The sequence below is a fragment of the Centroberyx affinis genome, unplaced genomic scaffold (genome assembly GCF_046629955.1).
Source record: "Centroberyx affinis isolate AG114_WGS23_722 - 3 ecotype Tasmania unplaced genomic scaffold, CSIRO-AGI_Caff_v1 ptg000196l_1, whole genome shotgun sequence".
NCBI classification, from domain to species: domain Eukaryota; kingdom Metazoa; phylum Chordata; class Actinopteri; order Beryciformes; family Berycidae; genus Centroberyx; species Centroberyx affinis.
In genome coordinates, this window is record NW_027278889.1 from 78,877 (window position 1) to 100,000 (window position 21,124).

The 21,124-nt window shown below is 45.3% G+C and overlaps 1 protein-coding gene across 1 annotated transcript in view; it reads left to right on the top strand.

Moving 5' to 3' along the window:
- Positions 1-4,893: 4,893 nt before the first annotated feature.
- The window catches only part of LOC139660311 (ephrin-B1-like), a gene marked incomplete at its 3' end in the record, with an annotated part of 24,102 nt that continues 7,871 nt past the window's right edge, over positions 4,894-21,124 (top strand). Inside the window, exon 1 of the mRNA XM_071538417.1 lies at positions 4,894-5,865. Within this exon, the coding sequence (XP_071394518.1) occupies positions 5,738-5,865 (128 nt within the window). The remainder of the gene's footprint in view (positions 5,866-21,124) is intronic.

The following is a 21,124-nucleotide window of genomic DNA, read 5'->3' on the forward strand; positions in this document are numbered from 1 at the left end:
CGACAATAATTTCTTCGACACGTCAGCTCTGTGGGCAACTTGTTTCAATTCCAAGCCCGCCAGAGAGAGCGCAGCCAGCGTTCTCTGTCTTAAAACAGTTCAGAGGGAGCGAGCCATGAGTCAGATCCTCTGCTCCAATTATATCTGCATCCTGCAGTCTCCACTTAAATGCAAACACACACACACACACACATCCTCACATAAGACAAAAAGCACCAAAAGCATCCACACTGCACGCATAGCCGCCAAGAAATGCATGTAGCAGTCACAAAATAACAGACTGGAAAAAACAATCACCCCCACACACACACACACACACACACACACACACTCCCACGCACACTCCCCACCTCTAACGCCTGTGAACACACACACACTCACACACACACACACACACACACACACACACACACTACTTGAACAGGAGCTTGTTGACCATCACACAGCCAAGGGACTGTGAAGAGGGGGGTACGCTCACAGAGGTCGCTTTGAAGTTTCTATTCAAGTCTTTGTCCCATTCAGGCTGCTGGCAGTAGACATCTCTACTAGAGCCTGGCCCCTCCCACCGTCACACCGTCCCACACCACATGCGCGCGCACGCACACACACACACACTCAAAGAGAAAAGGAGGCACGTCCGCAGGTCCTGTCCATCACATGGACCTTAATTAGAGTGGATTCGAATACACCCTTTTGTCCTCTTCTCACTCTCTCCTCTTTCTTTAACCCCCACCCTCTCGCTTTCTCTCACTCATTCCACTCTCTTTCACCGGCTCCCACCCTCTCTTTTTCTCTCATTCCTCTCTCTCCCTAACCCTTTTTCCCTCTTGTTGCCCTCCTTTTCTTGGCAGGGAGTGAGGCCCCTCTCCAGCCGTTTTCTTCTCTAAGCCTTGAGCCCTCTATCCCCCTTCTCTCGGTCCTCTCCCCCCTGTCTGGGAGCTGAGTGTGACCTAATGTTTGACAGACAAGTAGCCTGGGAGAAAGGACTCATCTATCAGAGGCTTGTAATTCTATTAGAATGGACAGAATACCCCCCAGGCCAACATTTGGCATATTCTCTCCATCACTTTAGCTCTTCCCTAAACCCTCAAGGCCATAGGCGTACAAAATGCAGTTTATGCTAACAAAATAATCACAGTGAGTTAATAATGTAGAGTGTGTGTGTGTGTCTGTGTGTGTGTGTGTGTGTGTGTGTGTGCGCGTGCCTTTAATTTCTACAGCAACCTCTTTTTCATCATAAATTGTTGAGTGTTGAGTTCTTTGATATTAAGCATCAAAGAACAATTTCTCTTTTCAAATTCTAATTCTATCTGAGAGGCTCAAAAGTTACAACACAGGAAACGCTGGTGAGTAAAGATATGAGGCTCACAACCAACTACTAATCAAGATTGTTATCAAGATCACGCTATATTTATGTGTAGACAAAGACACAGTTACCAGAAACATCTATTGTTAGTTTCTTTGAAAAGATGGCTTGTTATCGTAACCCTAATTACTGATATGGGATAATAGAGGAGAGAAGAGAAGAGAAGAGAAGAGAAGAGAAGAGAAGAGAAGAGAAGAGAAGAGAAGAGAAGAGAAGAGAGAAAAGAAGAGTTTTGCTTACATTTACTGGTAAATGAGGGAAGACATGTTTAGTGCTGATTGTGATTCATCTGTAATCTGTGCTTTCCTGTCAGTCATGAGTGAGATGAGCAAAGGACAGGAGGTAAAGAGGAGAAACAGTCAGAGGAAAAGAAGGGAAGAAGAGGAAGACGTCTGGCCAGCAATCAAGCTTACCACAAACAGGAAATGTAGTCTGCGGACGCCACAGCTGTTGTATTTGGCCTCACTGTTGCTACAGTTAAATCAAAGCAGCATGAATAGCTCATACACCAACTTTCAAGTGTCATCCTCTGAAAATAGAGTCAGTTTACATTAACCGTGTTTTCCCACTGTTTAAATGGCTCAGTGTTTGGAGTGTATGCATGTTGTTTGCATTTATGTCCTCGTGTTTCCTCAAGCATAATGGGAGTGGACACTTGACTGTGCGTGAGACGGACTGAAAATATTTATGTGGGTTTCCGTAAGTGCTTGTGTAATGTGTCTATGTGTGTGTGTGTGTGTGTGTGTGTGTGTGTGTATGTGTGTGTGTGTGTGTGTGTGTGTGTATGTGTGTGTGTGTGTGTGCGCGAGCGTGTGTTTTCTTAGTGGTTAATGGCTGTTCAGTATTGATTGCAGCTGGAACGTCAGAGTCACAAGTCACATGTTGCTTGTCCTCTCCAGATAACGAGGGTTAACCACTTGACCCCGTGCATGCCGAGGGGCTCTGCTCATACCTGGACCCATAGATCCAGCTAAAGCCACATCTCCCTCATCAGATACTGGGGCCGCGGTCTCTGGTCTCCAGCTTGGCCCGTAGATCAGCACTTGTGTCATGCAGCCACACCAGAGGGAAATCCGCCAGACTTCATTAACTGCAGATTAAAAACAAGGGGAGGCTACTTTAAACTCTGATTTATTTCCACTGCGAGGTTGCTGGACTCACTCAGGCTCGGAGTGGCTGCGTCCCGGAATGATGATGTCATGGTTTCAGTGTTTGCTAAGTGTAAATAGGAGATTGGGAAAGAACTATGGCCTCAGCGGCAGGGTTCATCTCGGGAGTTTCCGAAGGCAGAAAACAAAATCTTCAACCAAGGTCTCACTTCTTTATTGCTATTCTCCCATTCTGAAGCAGAGAGTCTGCAGAGTGTCTGTGTGTGAGTTCTTACGACTGTGCCTCGGTGGTATCAAACTACATTCAGGCTATTTATAGAAGCACTAATCACCGGCACCTATACACATTAACACGATGACCTCATTCCTTGAAAAAGCTACTATTTCATAGCTGACTGATGAAATAAAACATAAAATTGCCGTCCACGGTGTGACTGAATCTGAAAGCTACTTTCAATACACTCCTTTGTCCATACATCTGACAAACTGCATGCTACATTACATGATTAGTCATAGTGATAGTACACTTTTTGTGTGTTTATGTAAAGTGACATGGGCATTTCACTGTCCATTACATATCCTGCACTGACCTCTTGCACTGAATGTGAAGTCCTGTTGTCTCTGTGCCAGTATGTACTGTTTTAAAAAGTTAGTTCTGGATATGTCTTCCACCAATGTCACCAAGACAAATCTCTGTACATTTATTTAGTACTCGGCAAATAAAATGTTTCTGATTCTGCTGATCCCAGACTGCGGTCTGATCACAATCTTACAAAATGAATGTGGTATGTCCATTGCTATTCCCGCTATCATCTTCCTGGTATGGTATGGAGCCATATTCTCATTGGTCAGTAGGTTTTGGCCACAGCTGTGGCAGTCATCAAGGTTGCGCACGGGAGCGTCTCATTGGCTCACAGCGGATCAGGTATCTCTCTGTGACCATCTGATTGGCTGCCGGGGTATCAGGTATCCCAGACGGCCGTCAGACGGACATGCCAGCTCTCTGGCAACTGGCCTGTGTTTGCGGTTGCTATGACAACACTCTGATCCTCTGTAGCCAGGCTCCTGTCTATGCAGCCTTGGCACTCCAACTTCTGTGGCCCCTGTTATCACCGGCTCACACACACATACACACACTTGCACACACATGCAACTATACACAATTGCAAATAAGCGCACACACACACACACAGACACACACACATACACACAGCACATACACACACAAACAAACACATAATTACAGAGCATGTTCATTTGGGTGTGAACTTGATGTTGAGCTGTTGGCTTATTGTTTCAAAAAGATCTATGGTCTGTCAACCGCAGGATGTAGGAAAAATAATTTCGGGAAACCGTAGGACGTTCTTTAATTGTCTGTTATCTTTCTTTTCCAATTATGTTACTGAATTCCCATCCCGTGCTCTATGAATCGATTTCCTCACAGCCATTAGGGGGCGGCATTGATTGAATAAATGAAAAAAAAATGTAGAGAAACTCTCTCTCCATCTCTCTCACTCACTCACACACACACACACACACACACACACACACACACACACACAAAGGGGGCACAGACATGGACATGATCAATTATGTGTCAAGCATTTCTTCCTCAATGAATGAATGGGCCAATGACTATAGGCTACCGACCGTCTATTGTCTATTGACACTGGAGACTAAGTTCTCATGCAGTTCATTATCCCAGATGGGGACAACTAGAAAGGGATCCAAAGAGACAATTAATCATCATTCCTTTCAAACGGGAACAGACCCTTACGAATAAGAACTAGGCTATAGTAATCCTACAGTAAATTTGAACAGCTCACTACAGTATCACAGCAAAACTATAATTGTAGGAATATTATAGCGACACCATAGGAGATAGAAATACAGTTAAATACGATAAGATTACTATATACTCATTGAATACAACATACACACTAAAAGTCCCTATAGATATATAATAGTATATTATAGGGAAATTATAGTACAGATTTTTCGTTCGCGAAGCAAGACGTGGCCGATCGAGGGCTCTCGCAAACAGGTCCAAAGTTTTGCTCCAATAAGCACTTTTGCGCACGCTCGAGTATCACTCCCATTTTCCCTACTAAACCGTGCAGCATGACGCATAACTCCAAAGTCCATTTCAATTTGGGTCGATGGTGCGGTCGGGGGGTGGGGGGGCGGTGGAGGTGGCGGTGTGGGGGTCAACCCAATAACAGACACCCCCCCCACTCCTCATCCCCCACCTCCTCCTCCCCTCCCGATAAATGCCTTCGCTTCCTGCTTCCAAGTTCGGACAGAGCGCTCTGATTGGCCGCGGCTCGCACTGTGGGCTGTTCCCCCCCCTGCGCCTGCCTGGGCGTCGGGTAGTAGCAGTTCAGCTCGGGCTGCGGCGCACACCGGAGGACTGTGAGTTTTTACACGGTAAAAAATACCGGCATGGAAATGTTAGCGAGCGGGTTTAGAGCGACCGTGCGGGCTCGTGAGCAGGCCTAACCTTCCCGCGGCACTTTTGCGCCCAGTGTCCGAGCGGCAACAGACAGAGAGGGGACGTACATTCACTCCACGCAGCATGCCCGAGTTGGACTAGTCTGCCCTGTTGGAGCGCAACACGCACGCCGTATAGGACGGAGAGCGGAGAGGGATATTTACAATAGAAACTCAATTCCTTTGCAAAGAAGAATAGGAGGGGGAGGCGGAGTGAAAGATAACACTGGAATGAAGTGGACCTCGGGATTCCCAGCGTGCTGCGGAGTTGTGACTGATGGATGAATGTGGTCATCTGTAGGCTATATACAGCGACAGGTATAGGCACCACCAGGGGAGATTTGACAAAGACACGGCGCAGCGCTTGATCGGCAGCCGCATCGCGAATTGTGCGTGCCTCTCCGAACTGTAACAGCTTAGATCTGATTCAACCGATATCGAATCGCAGCCTATTTTTGAGGTGTCTCCGCAGAGTAAAAAGGTCGTGAAGGGCCGTTTTTGTCTCAGCCACAGGTCAACCAGGACACTCGGGGGGGCTTTCCTTCACCGAGGAGATCGTATCAAGAACCGTGGGCATCGCACGTCCTGCGGACAGTTCAGTCAAGGACACGGGGTCTGGAGCAGATTTTAAGAAGTTGGACAGAAGGTCATGTATCTGATATCGACCTCACATGCTCCCGACTGATCAGACCTCACCTTCCACCGGGCAAACCACAGATAAAGGCTGCCAGGCGCACTGTCCGACGCTCTGAGTTATCGGCTCACTGTCTCTATGTTTTTGAGAATGGCGGGACTCGGTTGTTGGAAGTATTATCTTTGGATCTTTATTATAATGTGCAGGTCGGCGTTACCTTTAGCAAAATCGCTGGAGACTATTATCTGGAACTCACAGAATCCCAAGTAAGTGTCGTATTTCATTTGTACAAGCATGCCAAACTCGCTGGGTGTGTGCGTAATGGAGGGCTAACATTACAGGAAAAGTTGCCATTGTGTGCAAGCTGGCTTAGATGTTCTCTTTAATTGTAGCAGTGATCTAGAAAACAAAAGAAATTATGTAGTTTTAATAGTCAGTCCTGCACCGCAGCGTTTTTGTTGATCTTATTTTCCCCCAGTGGGTATTTCCCTTCACCAAAGAAACCCAGTGGGTATAGGCCTATATAATAGGCCCAACCAAAATCAAAATAAAAAATGGTTATTTCTTATCCAAGGCCAATATTACACATAGTAGGAGGCTTCTGTAAATCTGTTGAGACAAAGCCTGCTTGGACATTTTAAACATGGCCATCACAGTTTGCCCACTCTTTTCCCTGATATTTCTAGTCATGGTGGAATGAATAGAGCACAGTAAAAAAAATGAGGAAAAAAGTCTACTAAGCCGTGCCAAGTGTGTCAAGGTGTAGCCCAGAAATTTCTCCCTTAAGTCCGAAACATACCTGGCCTGGGAGAGGCAGAAACATGCCAGGACACACACTGGGATCCAACTTTCTTATTTATTCAAAGGGTTCAGTTTAGGCACAAAATTATATATATATATATATATAAATATATAAAAAGGTTTGATACGGTTGTTTTCAGATATCAAAAGATAAATGCTTAAAATGAATCACATTCTAGTTAATTGCACTGGCTTGGATCCATCCTAATTTCTCAACATCAAATCAAGGGCAAGTTTCTCAAAGCAAGCAGCTGAAGCCAGACATTTTTTTTTTTTGTATTCATCGTTTCCCACCAAACCAAGGAAACTGAGCCCAGGCTACTGATAATAAAATATGTTCTGGTAACAATTATCACCCACTCAGACTTGACTCCTAACATTTGCATGATTTTGGGAAGCATACATATAGGGAAAATAAACTCAGGAAAAAAGTCCTGTACTTCTGTATGGTTGGAACTGAGGAGCTGACCTTCATTTGAGCTCAGTACCGAGGGGAAATGGAGAGTGGCTGCACCGGCCGTATAACTAGAACTTATTCATTCAGGTGAATCCATGATTTATCCTCCAAATGTCAAATGTCATAGGAGCTCGTTGTGCAGTCAGTCAGTATGAAGATTGCTGAGATGTTCATTGGTGTGTGTGTGTGTGTGTGTGTGTGTGTGTGTGTGTGTGTGTGTGGCCTGCTTAATGGCAAGACTACGGCCCATCAGCTTTTATTTGACTATGGCTGCAGAGGTAGTGGAACGACGAGTGTCATCAGAGAGATATTACACACACAAATTGCACACATACGCAGAAACCCACACAGTGTCAGTCATGGGCAGACAAGTGAAGAGGGAGAGACATTTATTGATTGATGATGTCACCTGAAGGGAATGTCTTAGGAGAAGGTTACCATGGTGGTGAGCGAGTGGAAGATCTATTCTCCATCTGTTTCTGTCCCCGCTCCCTCTAAAAAAAAAAAAAAAAAAAAAAAAAAAAGAAAGAAGAAGAAAAAAAACATGCCGGCCGAATATTTCATAAACTTCACAATGGAACAATGATGCATTCTGCAAAGTGTTCTCTCAACCTAATTATCCTGCTGTTCTGAGCTTAGAAAAACAATAGACAATTATCCTGCCGTACTCTGGCCTATAACAAAAGACAAACCTGTTTTTCTTCTGAAATGTATCGGTCAGCAGCGTTTGATAGGCAATAAAAAAGGAATACTTGGACAGCAATTGGCATGTTTTTTTCCCAGCTTATTTTTTTAAACTCCATCTCTCTGACTTGGCCTATATTGCCCCATAGTGATAGCAGAGAGAAAGAGGGAGAGAGAGAGAGTGCGAGAGAGGCCTATTGAATTGTACAGTACACTATCTGGTGACTTATCTAGATTTACGACGTCTTAGTTCCTGTTCCCACTTTGGGGAGCACTGCTGCCTCAGCTAATAAATTAATCTGGCCCTCTGCTTGCACACTGTACCATACACACACACACACAAAATATAACAATACCAGTACCTCCCTACAGGCCATGAGTTATGAGACAAAGTAGAGGAAACCAGCAGGTTTGGGGCACTATGGTGTGTTGTTTTTCTTTGTGTGTGTGTGTGTGTGTGTGTACATGCTTGTGTGTGTCTGTGTGTGTGCATTACCTCCTCTGAGCATTCCTCCTGTTATGGATTTCCATGTGAGGATGCTATCACTCCCCCCTCCTGCATTATCAATAACTGGGGTTTGCTTAATTGATTTCCCCCCTGCATGCTGGAACAGGCCATATGCATCATCACTGTATCCCTGTCTGGAAAGAAGAAGAATCATCCCCGAGTTTAGTTTTGTTGCAGAAGGTACAGCATGTATCAGACCTTTTTTGATATTTAATTTGAGTGTGGATGAGCTGGGGGGGAGAGACGTCTTGGCGGCAGAGCAGCCGTGCAGAAGAGGGCTGGATGTGTCAATGTCCCCAGCCGGTAGAGAACCGTCTAACATTTGATCAGAGCAAATCGGATTAGTTCTCATTTAGCTGAGTGGGATTACGCCAGAAAATGTCACTTTGTTATGACTGATCACGTCCCATCGGTTTGGCTGAACCTACACAGCGCGGCAACGTACAGGCATGCACAGACATATACACACACACACACGCACACCCACGCATGCACACACACACATACACCGAGTGTGCTCAGGAATGCTGCAGTGATGCCAATTTAATGATAATCTGACAGGGTAGCTGTGAGTGGTTCCTGCACGTCCTCTAACCCTCCTTAGCTAATATTTACCTCATGACCTGTAGCTACCACAGGCTGTTTGCAGCAGCCCAGGAGAAAAACAAGATGGGGAAGACGGAAAACACACTCACACACCTCTGAAAACACACAGCGAGAAAACAGCCACAGGCTGGCTAAGAGTCTGGTGCACTGATTTTGAACTCCTCTCAGTTCTGCGAGGCTTGGAACCAGTTTGCAGACATTTTTTGGCCCTGACTCGGTCCTGAAGCCACAACAGAATACAAAACAGCTTAACACAGACATTAGTGTAGATAAAAGTCAGCTATAGCCTCTGTGCAGTTGGTCTTTGCTTGCTCATCTTCTTTTGGTGTCCATTCACCTTGGCTGCCTGGCTCACGGGCGACTGGTTATGTTTAAAACAAGGTTCCCAGTTTTTTGCTGTCGGGCCGACCTGAGCTACTCAGAGGTTCAGAAAGTTTGGTCACTGGGCCGGATTTGATTCCCATTGTGGTATGCCACAGACATTATTTTACATTTTTCCAAAACAAAAAGAAATGAACTATAACAATAATATATTTTTTTCCTGAAATAAATTAATTTATTTGGTTGCAATTTGATGTGACGAAATGACAAGTTAACCGTCAAATATTTTTCCAGAAAAACATAATTATTATAATTATTTGGCTGCTATTAGCAGAGTAGCTGCACAATAGGCCTAATCAAAGTTCAAGTGGTGTTCTCACAATTTATTTCTTTCCTATAAAATTAATTGGAAAAACACCGTGTTACCTTATCTGATTTTTTTTTTTCATCAACAGGTGTTAAAAGGTAAAAGTGAATGCTTCAACATTTGTTCTTGAATAATAATAAACCTTTAACTGAAAAGTGATGTTCAGGCTGGCTCTGCTGCGCTGACATGTAAATATTACAGTGACTTCAGGAGCTACTGGTATGGGACAAAATAAACAGCAACTGCCACAACCTGTTAAACCAGAGCCGGAGGAGACGAGGGGACTAGACCAGAAACAGGATTTGGTTCCTTGCAAAGAGTCTGTGAATGCTCCCCTCTCCTTGCTATAGAGCAGGCCACTGCTGAGAGGGTCAGAGGGCTGTTTTTGTTTCTTCCCTGCCCCGCGCCCTGCTGCTTGCCCCCACTACCCCTGCTATATACCCCTTCTCTCCCCTTGCCTCCCCCAGTCCCCCCCTTTCTCCCCCTTTAGACTCTGATCGTGTTTCCCTCTGATAGAGATCTCATTACACACAGAGAGGACTTAGAGCCTGAGCCCAGCTCGGAGAGAGGGAGAGAAAGAGAGAGAGAGGCCCGACCAATAAGAACTACTTCTGGAGAGCAACTGGCCCATCGTGCTGTAAAGGCAGCCTGTGTCTCAGTAGAAGGACAGCTGCGCTCGCTTTTATGTGTGTGTTATGTGTGTGAGTGTGTGTGCGCATGTATGTTGTTTCAGTGGTGTGTAAGGACAGATTCTTCGTGTGGTCATCTATGTGAAGCACCTGGGCTCAGAAGGGGTTGTAGCACTTGAGGATATTTTAGGGGAAATGCTGTTTTTCCCGTCATGGTTTCGCTCCAGATGGACTCACTTTATCCACTGGTGGTTCGATTGCCACATCACTGAAAACCGATCATTCTGCTTTTGTGTGTTATTGATGCATTCTTTTCTTTATATTCAAGCACATGAAATACAGTTCAGTGCCCAGACATTGGTCAAATAATATTTGCAACTTATCTTTAGCATTTGTTTTAATTTGCATGGAGTACCGCGGTGGTTTTTATCTTCGGTCCTCGGGACCCAGGGTATTGCTGGTTTTCATTTTAGCCACCTAATATAGGGACAGATTTAGATCTGGGACACCAGGTGAATGCAACTAACTACCAGATAGAAAACCAGCAGCACCCCAGGTCTCAACGACTGCAGTTAGGAACCAAACCCGCACCAGATGGAAGGGGTTTACTTTATCATTCAGATTCAGTCTCCGGTAAGTTAAGGTAAGAAGTCACGGAAAACTACGCCAAATTGACTTTCAGATAGTTTCTTGTGATTGTCTAAACTTTCTTTCAACACTCATTGTATTGTACTAAGTGGCCAACCACACCCATCTGGCAGCCAAGTAGGCTAAACAAACTGAAAAGTATTGCAAAATTGGCTTTGATCTAATCCAGCTATTGTAATTCTACATATTTTGTGTAATGATTTGCCAATCAATATGTCTTTGAGTGCTATTAATTGTTACACGATTTATTTTTTCATACCATAATTAAACAAGCCCAAGGCGTGTATGAAAGGGGCTGAGTGTGAACTTGTCCGAGTGAGTGAGTGAGTGCCTGAGAGTGTGTGCCGGTGTGCCATTGTTCTTTGTCCACCCACAGTGGAGCATTAAGGAAGTGTTAGGAGTGTGCCAGTGTGCCCCAGTGAAAGTGTTGAGGGCCTAGCGGTGGAAGTGTGTGGAGTGGTTGAACAGTGGCTGCCTTACAGCCGGTTAGCGACCCAGCTTCGTTAGACGGAGGCCTGGCTGGCAGCGACCAGGAAGTTCCCGTCAACACCGGCGCTGCCAACCAGAGGCACAGGCGCGGGGCTGGAAACCATCCCTGAAGATTTCTCCTCGTCGCCTTGCCCCTCGCTTTAGCTGAATCAAGCGAAAATGTAGGAATGCGGAGTTACAGGAAGTGGGGGAAAAAATAGTTGAATGGGTAAAGTCTGCCTGTTGTTTGCCGTCTTAGTTCTTTTACAGAAGAGCAGTTGAAAATGAGGGGATTAAACAGGAGAGGAAAGGAAGCCAGTGTAGAGCGTTGAAACCCAGCCCTGGGCTCAACCGCACATCCTTTCAGTCCAGCGTTGAGCTCCCAGATTACTTCCATGTGTCAGTGTGAGGGGGGAAAGAGAAGGAGAAAAGAAGAAAGGGGAACAGGGAGAGAGAAGTTGAGCGATTGAAAAGCGAGCGGACTTGGACTGGTGGAGATCAGTGGTGGTGTTGGACAGTGGAACGGATCTGTGTGACAGCCATCTCTAAAACCATTACCCCTGCGGCTCCGAGTCGAGAACCGGTAACCTCCTCCTCCGGCCTGACCTCATAGACTTAACTCTTTCTCACAGAACCCCTCTGTGCTGCGGAGGCAGACCTCATCGCACACCGGCCCCAAACAACCCGACTCAAACACCCAAGTTCTCCACGACGTCATGAGTTGTCACCAAACATATAACCACCAAGGGAAATGTTTTCCCCAGTTTGTGGCACTCAAAAGACTTTTGTGGGGAACTTTGAATTTAGAGTGTCAGGGCTTTGGGGGAAATGGGATGATGGATTTCAATGAAAAAAGGCAAAAATGGGTGGGACAGGACTAGGGGTGAATGTTAATAACACATAATCATATAACTATTATTTTGCTGAGATATGAATTATGATGCATGTGAGCCTTTTCTTCTTGTTTTCAGTGCTGTAAAAGAAATTAAGGTTAAAAAATGTGCTTTTATGCAGCGGAAATGTTATTCTAATGCTTAGGACATGCCCAGTATGAACAAAATGAAAGAATTTCTCCAACACTGTCACTTGATTTGTCAGACAGGGATGATCATAATTATACCTTGTCAAGGAAACTGTTGGAAACACCTTTCCCGCTAAGAAAAAAAATTACATTCTGGCTTGGAAAATGCACTATTGAATATTGCATTTTTTTTTTTTTTTTGCAATTACCTGTTCCTCCCTAAATGGGACAAAAATGAGCCTTGCTTGGATCTTTTTTGTGTCAACAGATAAGACTTTACAAAGAGATACTGGATGAAGCATGACCATTCCCAACCAGCTTTGAACATATCATTAATGATCATCATGGAGCTCTTTGTTCAATGTTATGAGTACACTAATGGAGTGACAGTGTAATTGAATGGAGTGGTAGGATAATAGAATGATAGAATGATAAAGTAATGGAGTAGTGTGGTAGCAGCCCCCTTCTCCCAAGGGATGCCCCCCGTAAGTGTGTCATCGTGGCAGATGGGTGGGCTGTAACAACCCCCCCCCCCCCACCAATGTTAATTATAAAGCATCATAATCCATCTACGGCATACAGAGGCAGGACATGGAGACTATTAGGGGGAGCATGGAAATGGCACAGTGTATAATCCCCAGGACTTTACTACTATTAGGCTCCCCGGGCATCGAGCAAAAACCACTCATTCCTTCAATAATCTAGTTTGAGCAGTTCCTCTCTTGTTCTGGTCTGGCTGTGGTGTGTGTGTGTGTGTGTGTGTGTAATGTTGAGATGGTAACTGGAAGTTTGATTTATCTTTGATTTTTTTTGTTCATCTTTTTTTCCCACCATGCCCACAGGCAGGACAGACAGCCCAAAAAGCATTTGATGGTGTGTGTGTGTGTGTGCGTGCGTGTGTGTGCGTGCGTGCCTCCGTTAACCCATTCTGCCAAGTCTTGGCTCAGCCTTTTCTAAGCAAACTCCCAGCATGAGCCAGTCCCCCTTGTGCTGGTGAGAGGAGTTGGAAGAAAAGGCCTGTGGGACTCCTGCTGTTCCCCGCCCAGCCCCGGCCCTCCGCCTGCAAGGGCCGGGCCTGGGATTTGCTGCGCGCCGGGGCTCTGTGTGGCAGCTGTGACTGACGCTTCAATCGCCTCTCCCTGGGACACCCCAGCGCAACCCTGCATTCCCTTTCACACCTCGGAAACGGGGAAAAAGACAATTACACACATATTCAGCAACCTCTCTCTCCCAGTCTCTCCCCGCTCCCCCAGCTCTGTATGTATGGCCATTTACCAGATCTATAAAAAGCATTTCTAAAGTTTTGCAAATAAGTGCATTCCTCGTCCTAAACAACTTGCAAATTAGTTTTGTTGTCTGGAGAGCCTCTCTGTAATGTTTTTATGTTTTTAAAGTTGTGCTTGTTTATTTTTTTTTTTCCAGAGTTGTCCGCTCCAAGTAAACAAAGTATAACTCAGCAATTTCCTTTGCATTTCCCCTGATATTTAGAAAATGTAAGTCATGGAAAAAAGATTTGAGCCTTAAAGTGGAGTTAATGCTATCATGTATGGATTGTCAGTAAATTGAGTTTGTCTCTCGGCTATTGGACCGGGGAATCGTAAGCCAGCGGGATTTAAGTCTCTTAATTGAATTATTTTGATTGCTGACTTGATTGATGGAGTCAGATGCGGAGCGTTTTCCATGTGTTTTTGTCTGACTAATTCTTCTTCCAATAGAGCCATACCAGACAGATACAATAGGAACCTGCAATCAATCACAACTGCAACCCAGAGCATTTTGTTTGGAGAGAAATGTGCCTGCCATCAGGTCTGAGTTCCACAAGCCATCCAGACAACGTAAAACCAACAATGACATCAGATAGTAGAGCACTCTAAAGTCTAATCTTCCCATAATGCCATGCTAAACCCCACAGAGACCCACGGCAGGGAGAAAGGCTTTTTTATGCCCCGGCGCTGCTCCTCCTCCTCCCATGGCCTCTGGCTGTGTGTGTGTGTGTGTGTGTGTGTGTGTGCACGCATGCATGTTGGGAAGAGAAAAAGAATTCTAGAGTGAATGGAGATGTCACTGTCAGAGTCTGGCCTCCACATGAAGGGGGATTCGCTCCAGAATGGCCATATTGGCAGCGTGTGTGTGTGTGTGTGTGTGAGTGTGAGAGAGAACCAGTCGGGGGTCTGCTGTTTCCCCTCCACACTAAGTTCTTACGGTGGTGATTGGAGCTCGGCAGGACGCGGGCCTATATTTCACCCTACTCATGTGAGGGAGGCCGTTTCATCTCCCACACACATGTTTCCCATTAGATCCTGTGTTTATTCTCCCCCATGATGTGCTTGGCCATGGAAGCCTCTCATCTCTCCGATATTGGAAATAGGAGTGAAGGTCTGCTAAAGCAAACACAATATCCCAAACCTCCGCGCTCGCTTTATGAACTATGCAAAGAATAAGACCCAAGGCGTTGCAGTGACTTAATGACTAACCACGTGAGTTTCCCTCTTAAGGCTATGTAATACTATATTTCCCAGTGTGAGATTAGCTTGCCGAGCTTAATGTGTGGCACTCTTCCGTGTTCCGCTGTCTTGTCTTCCATTTTCCCAGCACTGAAAAGTTTGACTGCTTTTAGTTCTTCTGCTCATCTGTCTCTTAAGTCCCCCACTGTGAAACATGACAGCCCAAACCTACAGCACATCACTCCTCTCTTCTCTCTCCGTCTCAAAGATGAAAGCTTTTCTTTGCAGACAAACCTCTGAGTCCTCTCACCGCCTGGCCCGGGCCTCTGTAGCTGCTTTTAGTAGCTCTGTTTGCTGCATTTCCTGATTTATTTATACATGTCTGATTGTAGCACCTCGCGCATATCAAGAATCACAAAGCCAGACCCTTGCATGTGCATTATGCGGGGGGAGTCAAATTCTTATTTGAAATATACATGAATGCATGAATATATTTATTGTAAAGGAGTGGCTGGTGCATCTGGAGAGCCTGGAGTCTCATTTCCTGTAGTGGCCCTGCTCTGGAATGGAGTGGCGTGATCCTTGAAGCCGCTCCACATGCGGCCACCAAATAGAGCCGCCTGGTGCACCTCTCGCACAATGGAAGGGAAATTATTTGCCTCCTATTGGAGGGCTGGAGGAGTTGCTTCAAAGCAGTGTGCTTGGCCAAGGCTATAGCCGGCCTTCTCTCTCCATTAGATGTGCGTTCTGTGATGAGCCTTTGAAGGTTGCAGGCAGCTCTGGCAGAGAGGTTGTGATTGCATTGCACGGGCGCTGGGGTTTGGTGTTGCAGAGGGAGTGGGTTGGAGTTGTATGTGGGTTTAGCAGGAGTGCGGCGCTCCCCTCGGTGCACGCTGGTCAAGTGGGTTGGACTAATACGCGTCGACCCGCAAGCGCAAAGTGTGATGAGGGAACAGCTGCTGTGTCACGTTTAGATGTGCACACACACACACACACACACGTGTACATCACAGGGGAAGGTAGAGTCAATGTGTTCACTAGCTCAGGAGTCAGCTGTGGTTGGCTTGTGCAGATTAAGGCTTGAGTGTGTGTTACAGATGGCGGTAATAATGATCAGATAGCCCTTGTAATGGAGACGGCCCAGTTTCTAATGGCTTCCTAAAACAACACATGGAGCGTCTTTACGAGGCCACAATCCACCGCGTTATCACACAGCAAACCGTGTGAATGAGAATAGCATCATGTCAAACAACCTATTTATTAGCACGCACATCACACACAGACACACACATTTCATTTTAATACCGACAGCCTGCATCTTGCCTGTGCTCTGCTTGTTAAAGGCGAGTGTTATCAGTGGAGACACAGATTCCCGCTACTCCAGTTAGCCCGTCCTCCCCTTTTACATTCACTGTTAATGAGCCTAATGATGTGTGTCTCTGCGATTGCATCAGTCAATATGGTGTTCAATATGGGGTTTTAGAAACCCACTGACAACTTAAGCATGTCCGCCTGGATAAGATCTCCCTTCTAAGGGAAGAAAGAAAGAGCAACTAATTTGTCTTAGATTGGATGGGACATGTGTAACTGTCTTTTACAATCATGAGCAGAGATTGTAAGCAGAGAATGGACTTGTCACTCAAATTCTCTGATAAGAATTCCCTTTTAAGACATAGAAGGCAGCTGTGTATTAAATGCTGGCTGCCAGTTATAACAGAGCAAGTCTATTGTCTGTCTCTGGGGTTTTCATAGGGTTTTTTGTCTTGTTTTATTTTCCATTTTGATTTTCTTTAGGTTTAGTCTTAGTTTTCAGACTAGTTTTAGTTTCAGTTAAATTTGTATTTTTCAAAAGTGTTTTGTTGAAGTTTTCATTTCATTTGATTTCAGTGTGTGCTCAGTATTTTAGAAACCAGGACGAAGTAGAACTTGTGTTTTGTTGGAGAGTTGCCTTAGGTCTTTCAGAGTATGTCTCAATGTATTGATTGCAGATGTGGGCCTTTTTTCATTTCTAGAGGGTTCTCTTATACTCCACTCTCATTTTGGCTTTGACCAGAAAACCAAATTTAACTCTTGGTATTTCTTTTTTTAAAATAGTTTTTTTTTTTTTTTAAATAGTTTTGGACAGGAAACTTTGTTGTTTCAGTTTAATTGTAGTTTTTGGTACACATTTAATTCAGTTAACTAAAATATGTTTTTCTCTCTGTTAATTTACTGTAATAACCTTGGTTTCTGTTCCCATAGTAAAAAACAGAAAGATCAGGGAGAGACCCTTTGACTCTGATAAAAGCCGTTTCTTTCTTTTATAAACCACAGTATTTGATTGATCTGTCCCGTGGTCTTGATCCCCGGGCTTGGCTGATTAAACCTATCCATCAGCTTCTCTTATCTGTGCCCTAGCAGATCGACTGCAGGACACTGAACTAAAACCCCTGTATTGTTGTTACACAGAAAGAGTCAAAGGCTAAGGACAGGGAGGGGAGCGGTTCGCTCAACCAAAACTGTTCGCTGCAAGACCTGGAAAACAAAGCTACAAAAAAAACATGTTGTTTTAAAGAAATAGCTGGAGCAAAAAAAAAAAAGGTTTTAAGATCAGTATCGCATGCTATTGTCATGAGTGTGTGGCCCGTATACCCACACACACACACACACACACGCACACATTTTTACTGTTGCACATATTGGAATAACCTCTAAATGAGGTCGGCCAGTGGCTTTGCAGATTGTGACAAGAGTGTTTCCCCTCTAGAGGGAAATCAGAAAGTGATGTTTCCTGTCTGTCGTGTCGACTCCCTGCCAGCGATGTGACCCTGCTCCAGCCACGACTCTCACACACACACACACACACACATCAGCTAGATAAAGACATCTCCTTCACTGACAGGCTGTCATTCACATGCCCATGCATGTGTACACGTGCACACACAGACACACACACACAACACAAAAGCAGGCAGGCATGCGCTCATGCAGGCAGGCGTTGAGCGGGTGTGTGCACTCTCTCACTCAGAAAGCAGGGCAGACGAGCACTGTCGCTGTTATGAATCATCTGAATGATTTGCAAGTCAAATGGGCAGTTTCATAAGATGTGCCTGTTATTTTCTGAAATAAATTTGAATTTCTCATCTTCAGGGTGACTGTTAAAGCAAATACATCAAGGATACTAAAAAGTGGATGATTGCATGTCAGTTTGCTCTCATTTATCTGCAAGCATCTATTATCATCATGCGACCAAGTCAATGAAAACACCAGTGGAAAGGCCAACAGATGGGCTTTTCTACAATATACAGACCTATGCCTGTGGGACCCTTAACATCCAGAACACAACCATTTCATATAGATCAACATAAACACAGACACTTGTGTGTGTGTGTGTGTGTGTGTGTGTGTGTGTGTGTGTGTATATACATTGGATAAGGATCATCTCACAGCCTGTATGTTGGTTTACACGCCCCAGTATCTTTCATCAGATAAAGCTGGAGTTAGCAACTTGCAGCCTTATCAAGAAATAATCAAAGTAAGTTTACATAGTCAGGATTGCATGTTGAAGGGAGATGGTTTATTGAAGTCTTGTAGAAACTTGCCCTGCAGAAGCAGGTGTGGACCTGCTAGCTAGCCTGCTTGCTGCTGGTGGTTTTGGGGGAGAGAGAGGGGGGGGGCGTTGCTCCCCAGTGCTAGGCGGGAGAAGTTGTCTGCATGGCACATTCATTAACCTGGTATCTAGCTAATCTCCTGGCTAATTCATTTAGTCCTCCGAGCACTCCTGTGTATTAATATCCTCTCCGCGCTCCTGCTCATGGGACGCGGTAGCGGCGTAGCCATGGCAATGATTGTGTGTCATTATTTTGCAGTCAGATGAGTGATATCCCAGAGGGCTGTAGCTGGGTTGTCCAGGCCGGTTGAGAGGGACTGATTAGAATTGCAAATGGATGCCCAGTGTTGTGTTTATTGTGTGTCTCAATATTGGAGACAATCAGGCGAATCAAAGCCCTCAGCTGGAGAGATGGGACTGAGGCACGGTGGGCCTCTCTGGTTGGCACCGTGTCCTCAATACTTGCACATTGCTTCCTCCCTCCCTCCTTCCCTCCCTCCCTCTGTTGTCCTCTCTCTCTCTGTCTGTGTAGTCTGTCGTGTGTATAGGTCCTGAAGTACGTGCACACAGCTGGAGAAAGAGAAGGAGAGACAGAAAGCGCCAGTAAATCTAGAGCACTCTCAATCATCTGTAGTGTGGCTGGCCTCTCACACAGCTGAGAAATATTAAACACGCTTTATGATAATGAAAGCGCCAGCGACAGACATAAATATCAGAGGCAAAGTGCTGAAGGATTAAAATGTCTTGTACGTTTGCTCATAACAGAAATTTGTCATTGATTTCATGGCTTCTGGAATCGTTAGAGACAGAATTATCAGCTTTTTCATCAGTGGGATTTCTTTTTCTTTTTTTTTTTTTTTTTTTTTCCTCAGAGGCCTGTCTATGATGAGGAATATGGAGTCACAGCCCATATCACAGGCTCAGGAATATTCGGATATCTGCATGCATTTCTGCTGGCAAATGGGACCCATTGGCAGAGTGCCCTTGTTATGGCTGGGTGACAGACTGTGGTGCAAAGTGGCCTAAACACACATTTTCTCCACAAATCACTTGTGAAATGTTCTTCCTCAACGATTGGCCATTACCCTGTCCCAGTTATTGACTTGCTGTTTGTACAGGATTCTGCTAAATCCATCTGAAAGTCATCCAGTGCTATTGTGCGAGACAGGAAGCTAGTGTTTTACCTCTCCGTGTAATTCACTTTGTCAGCTGCTCAGCGAGGCCCATCTCTTCTTGTTTCGCTACTGTTGGCTTCTAAAGAATGTGTGTGTATGTGTGCATGTAAATGTACATGCAAAAACAGGTGTGTGTGTGTGTGTGTGTGTGTGTGTGTGTGTGTGTGTGTGCATGCGTATGTCCCTGTGTGAACACGGGATAATACCCCCAGGTCAGGCATGTTCCCCATATAGAACCACATGACCAGTCACAACAGGCTTGTGTGAGGCCCAGGTACAGGCATGCTCAGTGAAACAGGTATAGCTACAGGGAAGTAACTGTTAAAGGTAGTTTTTTATTGCACCACACACGCCTTCCCCGGCTCTCACTGCTGCAGGCTAAATGAAAAGAAAAAAAAAGAAAAACGTGCGAAGGGGAATATGCTCACACTCGCCGAAAATCCCTTAGATTTTTTTAACACGACTTCTGAACGCGGCAGGAAGGGCAGCAACCATCACAAGACCCGAGGCATCACAAGACGTGACTGACGCGATATGATCGAGAGTTATTAGCGTCTCGCAGCTGAACGGCAACAGTCGGAGCATGTGAGAAGCTGCAGCTCATGGCCTGTTTAGACAGTGCTGTGTGCTGTTGAGCTTGACAAGCAGTTGATGAGAGTTCCTTAGAATGTGTGTGTGTGTGTGTGTGTGCCGGAGAAAAAGGAGAATGAGCGAGAGCGCGTGTGTGTCAGATCGCCGACGTGGCTGTTTGTGTGAGTGTGTGAAACTGAGGAGAGAGTTCATGAGGTGACATCTCGTCAGCTGTTTGACTTTCCCAGTTTCCCAGGGAAGCAGTTTCAAGAACAATGCAGAAGAAAAACCACCAACCACCGACAATTGAAATGCCACAGAAAACCAGCGCCGTTTGTTGGTGACTGAATTATTGCCGTTGCTTGAGATTGGAGACAGGGGAAATGTGTGAGTGACTGCACTGTGCTTGTAGCAGACAGATATCACCTACTGGACTCCTCTACCCATCCATCTTCCAGCGCTCACCACAATAGCAGGAATACATTAAAAAAAAAAGTGCGAGTCAGGAGGAAAGCGGACACAAGATAAATATTGTGTTAGGACTTTCCCTCCCTCTCCCCTGCAATTGTCTTTCACACTGACAGATGAACAATGAAAGTATTTTGAACTTTGCTGCATGCTATCTTTTACTTCGGGGTTCAGAACCGCGCTGTCAAAGCCAGACGTGTTCTGACAGTGATTGATTGATTGCTTTCTGTGCGCCATGTCTTCCCTTTGTTCTTCCAAGAAGGGCTTTGGTTTCTCTCCAGCACGCCAAATTTCTGTAGCTGTGTCATATTAACACCTGTTAACAACACACGGAGTCATAAAGTATCGATTCGGCTCCCCTTTGATCGTAAAGAGTTGCTATAAAAATCTAAACTGGAAGCAGTGTATTCCATATTGGGAGGGAGACAGACCTAAATCTATGGGTGCAGTTCTGTAGCTGATCCTGCGCTCTGGCAAGCCAAAAAATAATTATCCTCTTGGGGATCAATAGCATATCATGTTATTATTCAGGAGATTTCCATTGATTATTGGTGCCAGGTTGGTCAGGGAGGCTGTCTAGCGGCCGATCACATGCTGATTTGATCCCCAGACGTGAGAGAGAGCGCCCGAATACTGCTGAGCTGGGTAAGTTAACCCCGTCCACGCTGCCCCCCTCGCCCCCAGCGTGTCTGAGAACCAGTGCACTCCGGGCACGGAGCACGGCTATGGAAAATGAGCTAACTTTAGCTACAAACCTTAGCCTGACTCA